Here is a 6,841-nt window from a genome sequence, read left to right as displayed (position 1 = left end):
TAATTAGTCATATGAGGTACCTAGAGTAGTCAAATTCATAGAGACAGATAGTAGAATGGTGGTTACCAGGGGCTTGGAGAAGGGCAAATGAAGAGTTGGTGTTTAATGGGTTCAGAGTTGCAACCGAAAAAAATGAAAAAGTTCTGGAGATGAATAGTGGTGATGGTTGCACAACAATATGAATGTAGTTAATGTTACAGAACTTAAACTGTAACTTAAAAAGGGTTTAAATGCTACATTTTATGTATATTTTGCCACAATATAAAAATGGGAAAAATCATTTCCTTAAGCACTGGACTTTGTAATATATAACTTGTATTGCACTTGGTGCAGATATGCAATGTGTGAAGTGCTCTTGGCTTTTTCCCCCATAGTTTTAGCATGCGGGGATCGTGATCCACTTCTTGGACTATCATTTAAAATATGATGGAGTATTGCAAATGTGCCATAAGTAAAAACCTTTAGCAATCTAACCTCTAACTGACAATGAACTTAGACTGTAAGATAATTTTTTATTTCTAAGAGCCTGTTGATTTAATCTCATCTTGGAGTCTTATAAAAGAGATCTTAAGACATCAAACAATGTATGTTGAGTTTAACAAGGGAACACAACAAGATGCTTTGGCTCCATTTTATTTATTTTTCAGTAAATATATACTTTTTTATTTTTTGAGAAGTACAATGACATGTAATAAACTGTACATATTTAAAGTGGACACTGTGATAAGTTTTAACATGTATATACACCCCTGAAACCATCAACACAATCAAGATAGTGAAAACATCCTTGTGCCCTCAAAAGTTTCTTTGTGTTGCTTTGTAATCTCTCCCTCCATCTCATTCCTCAATACTACTGCCCCCACCCCCAGGTAACCACTAATCTGCTTTCTATCATTATAGATTAATTTTCCTTTCTAGAGTTTTATAGAAATAGGCCAATACAAAATTTATTCCTTTTTGGTCCATTTTCTTTTCTTTTTTTTTGAGATGGAGTCTCGCCCTGTCACCCAGTCTGGAGTGCATTGGTGCAATCTCCGCTCACTACAACTTCCACCTCCCGGGTTCAAGCGATTCTCCCGCCTTGGCCTCCCAAATAGCTCGGATTACAGGCAACCGCTATCATGCCCTCTAATTTTTGTATTTTTATAGAGAAGGGGTTTCACCATGTTGTCCAGGCTGGTCTTGAACTCCTGACTTCAGGGGATCTGCCTGCCTTGGCCTTCCAAAGTGCTGGGATTACAGGCATGAGCCACTGTGCCTGGCCCTATTTTCTTATATTCAGCATAATTTTTTTGGAGATTCATCCATGTTGTTGTGTGTATCAATGATTCATTCCTTTTCATTGTTGAATAATATTCCATTGTATGGATATACTATAATTTCTTTAATCATTCATTTGTGATGGACGAATAAAGCTCCCACAAACATTCATATACCAGCCTGTGTATAGACACATCCTTTCTTTTCTCTTGGGTAAGTACTAGGGAGTCGACTGGTTGGATCATGTGGTAGGTATATGATTACCTTGTTTAAAAACTGCAGAAATGGTTTTCCAAAGTCATTGGACCATTTTTTGAGAGTTCTAGTTGCTCCACATCTTTGCCAATCCTCGATATGGTGAGTCCTTTTAACTTCGGCCATTCTAATAAGTACGTAGCAGTGTCTTATTGTTGTTTAATTTGCATTATATTAAAGGTTAACGATATTGGTCTTTTTCTGTCTTGTTTGCCATCTCTGTACCTTCTTTCCTGAAATATGTGTTGAACTCTTCTGTCTTTTGTTGGGTTATTTGCTTTCTTATCATTGAATCTTGAGAATTCTTTATGTATCAATACAACTTCTTTATCAGAGAGGTGACTTGCAAATATTTTCTCTCAGTCTGTGACGTGTCTTTTAATCCTCTTAAGAGAGTCTTTTGATCCTCTTAAGAGAGTCTTTTGAAGTGGGCTCCATTTTTTTAAATTTGTAGGCTAATTGTTGGGGGATATAATTTGAATAATGCGTTATAGGTTTTCTAGGAACACCCTCCACATGAATGTCAAAACAGAATAACAACTGAAACATAATTGTCTGATTTGGTGATAACTATGATGTGAACGTGTTTTTGGAGTACTCTCCATCAGGTCAATTAACGAGTTAAGTGGTTAAGTTGATCCTACTAAATTAGGAGAGTATAATTTTGTGCTGGCACTTCTAGTCCAATTTTTGAGTTTGTCTTAAACTATCCTAGTAAATATTAGGCAATTAAACTCATATTTAAAAAGCAACAATTAATGTTGAGAACAAAAGGATTCATAAAACAGTTCATTTTTTAGGCTCAACAAGCACCAGTGTAATGTGTTTAGAGAAAATGTCTGCAATCAACAAGGTATGGTTCTGGGTGACATTCATCTTCTGACTCTATTACCAGCTGCTGGCTCTCTCTGTGTTTCCCACAGCCAAACCAGTCAAGAAGAAATCCATGTTGATTATGCCCCCCACAGTCTCTGCTTGGCAGACCTCTCATGCATCAGAAATAGAGCTTGGCCAAGAGGGCTGGTGAACTTTGCTCAGAAAGGACAGAAGCTATGGCAGGTCCTCATGGTGGAAAGGGCTCCCCTGGGATCAAATCATTTCACATTCATTATCTGACCTACACCACCAACAATCCTTGAGAAAGGTTTTACCATGTTAATATACTAATCTGCTATTTGCATGTCCTCTTTGATGAAGCATCTGTTCCAATATATTATCCATTTTTATTATTTTATGTATTATGTATTTTATTATTTTATTAGTGTTTTTGTTATTATTGAGTTTTCAGAGATTTTAAAAAATATATTCTGGAGATGAGTCTTCTATCAGATATGTGATTTGCAAATACTTTCTCCCAGTCTGTGGCATGTTCTTTTCATTTTCTTAAGAGTATTTTATGAATAAGTTCCTGATCAGATGTTATCTGAATACTTGAACGTGTTTAATGCCACCTAAAATGCCTAAATAACAGTTTTGTTGACTGCAAAAAAGACTATACAAATGTGTGCTGATATTGCCCTGCATCTGCATGTTCATATATTTAAGCAAAATTCATATATTTGTATGTAACCCAGGTGTTTACCAGTGCCTTCTTACTGTTCAAGAGCTAGATAAGACAGCTCCATCTCCTAATCCAGCTCTGTGGATTCCTAAGGTGTGATATGGGAAGGGGGAAGGTGGCTCTGTTTTCATTGTTTTTGCCTTCTGTTTCTTCTAATTTGGTTCATCTGTGAAGGTCTGGCCACCCCATGTTTGTTCCACCATACTATTTCAAACATGAGACCAGGCACTTTCTGTGATTTGTACACAGAAATTCTACGCACATAAGGACTTTTTGTGGTAGCCATTTTTACTGAAGTTTTGGAGATGGTGGTGGGCAGAGTTTCAATACATCAGCACACACAATTTCATGCTGCACATGAGCTACCCTGTTCGGAAAAGTTCTTTTCTCATCCCCACCAGCAGAAGTTTTCACTGTCTGCCTTGTTCCAAGTAGTGTCACAGTTTCAGAGCTTTGGGGGATTTCTGTCTCCTTTCTCCTTAAAAGCTGACACACAAAACATGCTATTGGTATTTTACTGTCTTTTCTGTTGCCACACCCATAACCTCAAGATCTCACTAGATATTGAGTGAAGCCTCATTGGATATTTTTCTACAGACTCATTAGATATTTTTCTAAACAAAGAGTGTTTTCCTTACGACCTTATTCTGGTGCCAGCCAAAGTAATATTATTATTTTATTTTATTCCTCATGCCTAGTCATCGGTTCAGCACATGCAAATGTGCACCTTTGGGCTAGCTGCCTTCATTTTTATTGGAACTAATTTTAATTGTTTCTTATCTTCTACTGGTTATGGACATATTTTTGGCATTCTGGATGGGGTGACATGCTAAGCTGTGATACAGTATTTCTCATTCTGCAGAAGTGGCCTGTCTCCTGTCATTCTTGCCCCAGCATGGAGGTAGAGCAGGTCTTTTCAAGAACTTGCCAGTTTCTGGGCCAGTTTAGCAGTTCATCCCAGAGAAAGCAGTGGACAATAGGGGCCCATTTTTGCTGAGAGAGATTTCTTTAGCTTCCTCTTGGCTGCTGTAGACACTGCCTGGACTCTGAATTGCTACTTGGTGATCTTGTCCTTGACTCCAGGAAAAAGGGGAGTTTGGCTACAGAAGGGCTTTTGGCAGAGCAGGGGTGGAGAGCTGGGGGAGGAGTGAAGCTTGAGGGGCGCTTGACTGGTTTGAGTCAATGGCAGCAGGCCCCCCAGGATGACATTTCTTGTTTGCATAGCCCATGTGTTACCCGCTTTGAACCGGAAGGGGGAGCCCTGAGTTCATTGTCTACACAATAGTAGCTTCTCTGCTACTCTTAATGAACAGATTACTTCTCCTGAAAGCTGCTTCTTTTAAAAGGAACTCAGATTTCTGTACTGCTCTAGGAAAAAATGCCTAGATAGAAATAAAGACTTTTATGATTCTTCCCTTTGAACTTCTTTTTTAAATACCCATTCACTAGAGACTGAATGAAATCATTATGTGACCATGGGCAGTTAGGAAATTTCTTTGAGATTTAGTTTCCTCTCCTGTAAAATGGCAATAATGTACTTGTGCCTACCTGAGGGGTGCTTGTGGAGATTAAATCCGATTACCTATATGGGATCTCAGTGCAGTGCCTATTTCATAAGACTCTCTCAGTAAACAGCAACTGCTAATGGCAGTAATAGCCATTATAACCCAAGTTCCCGAGTTTCGGTACAAAGACAAAAACCTAACCAGTCAGCCCAAAGAGCTCCCAGAAAAGCTTGATTTTTTCCCGATGTAAGCCCTGGGAAAAATTAACGCCCTCTCTATCCCACCTAAACTTCCCTTTCTCCTATGTTTCCTGGCTTTTTGCTTGGTTTGAAACTAGACTTAAACTGCCGCACCTCTTTCATTTGTCTTTAGGGACTATGTGGCGTCCTCAACGCAGAGCAACAGAAAACTGGACAGGATATTCCTGGAATTCTGTATGCACAAGGCAGTGGGGACCGGAAGCAGACTTAGTTTTTTGAAAAACTGGGAAGAAAACTAACCAGATGGTTAGGGTATAAAAAGGGTTTTTCTTCCTCTAATGCCTGTGCCATGCCAGCAGACAGGGACCCACAACTCCCCTAAGATACCCACACATCTTGGCTGTCCCATGATGAGCAGAATAAAGAGACTGCTGCTTAATAGTGTCATGGAAGTAAGTGGGACTTCTCACCCTTAAGCTTGCAGGGATGGCGGCGGGGGCACATAATTACTTAAAAATCTTTCCAGGAGCAAAGTATCCCCCAAATAACATGGGGAGGTTAGGGAGAACACAAAAGCTGACATATTCCTCTGGCTATTCCTGATGGCCAGAGCTCAATTCTAACTTTATGACCAGAGAATCTGGAGCACACAGTAGGAGCAATGGGAACCCCAGATTTAGTTCCAGACCCTCCTGCTTGCCTTTTCTCTTTTAATCCGACAGCAGTTCATGCCATATTTATTCCCCCATAAGGTTCAGGTCCCCTTATTGTCTCTTACCTTATATATTCCACATGGCTTTCTTGAATTTTAAATTCCTTAAAGGCAGGGGCCAGAAAGTATACTACTTCGCAGGTATATTTTAAAAAGAACAACTAACAGGTGCTCAGCAATTTTATAATATGGATGGTTATATAAATCAAATTGAAATTAAAACTGCCGTGTTGACTTTTGCATCAAAAATAATTTATTTTCCAAAATAAAATTTAAATAAATAAAAATAACTCATAATTTAATAAAAATTTTAAAGTCTTCTAGTGTCCTTTCATATGCAGTACATTAGCCATCAGTCACTTAAACAGCATCTGCTAGTTGAAGAATGCTTGAAGTAATTGTCCAGTCCCAGAGGCACAGGCTAGGAGATCTTCAGTTTCGGAGGTAACCTGTAAGTCTGTTAATGAAGAAAAAGTTCCTGAGGATTTCCACTCTGACTACAGTCCAGGCACAGTGACTGTACTCCTTGGCCTTCAGGTAATGCAGAATCCTCCCATAATATCTTTTCAGGTGCAGACTGCTCATGAATTTTCCCCTGGTGAAATCTTCTTTCTCCAGTTTCTCTTCCAGGACTGTCTTCAGATGGTCTATCTGATGATAGACATTAGCAAGGAGGTTCTCAACAATAGTCTCATTCCAGCCAGTGCTAGATAAATCTTGTCTGAAAACAGCAAAGATGTTCTGGAGCATCTCATAGATGGTCAGTGCAGCGTCCTCCTTCTGGAACTGCTGCAGCTGCTTTATCTCCTCAGGGATGTCAAAGTTCATCCTGTCCTTGAGGCAATATTCAAGCCTCCCATTCAATTGCCACAGGAGCTTCTGACACTGAAAACTGCTCCTTCTTTGTAGGAATCCAAGCAAGTTGTAGCTCATGGAAAGAGCTGTAGTGGAGAAGCACAACAGGAGAGCAATTTGGAGGAGACACTTGTTGGTCATGTTGACAACACGAACAATGTCGCCTACTACCTGTTGTGCCAGAGCAAAGGCTTCGAAAGGTTGCAGTTAGAATGTCCTTATTCCATGGGTATGGCCTATTTATATGAGATGGTCCTCTCTCTATTCAGAGGAATTTCCCACTTTCACTTCTCCCTTTCAGTTTTCCTATGTCATTTACATTTGTAGTAGTTTCTAAAACTCTTTTTATTTAAGTTCTTATCTTATGTTATATATATTAGTGAAAAAGATTTACAAACGGTGAGGTTTTCTAATGTTTTTTAAAGTTTCAGTGAATGACTAAAGCAAATTGTAAAAAAAGACTTGGGAGAAAGCAAAGGAAAGCAAACGACCT

At 39.1% G+C, this 6,841-nt stretch overlaps 1 protein-coding gene across 1 annotated transcript; it reads right to left on the bottom strand.

Annotated features, from left to right (window-relative positions):
• Window positions 1-5,723: 5,723 nt before the first annotated feature.
• On the bottom strand, window positions 5,724-6,562 carry IFNB1 (interferon beta 1). Its single transcript, XM_055294544.1, has one exon. It carries the CDS (start codon window positions 6,487-6,489, stop codon window positions 5,926-5,928), a length of 564 nt encoding a protein of 187 aa, XP_055150519.1. The 5' UTR covers window positions 6,490-6,562; the 3' UTR covers window positions 5,724-5,925.
• Window positions 6,563-6,841: the final 279 nt, after the last annotated feature.

This window comes from Symphalangus syndactylus, chromosome 9 (genome assembly GCF_028878055.3).
Source record: "Symphalangus syndactylus isolate Jambi chromosome 9, NHGRI_mSymSyn1-v2.1_pri, whole genome shotgun sequence".
Lineage (NCBI taxonomy): Eukaryota > Metazoa > Chordata > Mammalia > Primates > Hylobatidae > Symphalangus > Symphalangus syndactylus.
The sequence above is the reverse complement of the archived record's forward strand: the minus strand, read 5'-3'. Positions and strand labels throughout refer to the sequence as shown.

Bases quoted from the DNA above. Each gene is read 5' to 3' on its own strand.
- IFNB1 (XM_055294544.1), bottom strand. From the start codon at position 6,489: ATGACCAACAAGTGTCTCCTCCAAATTGCTCTCCTGTTGTGCTTCTCC.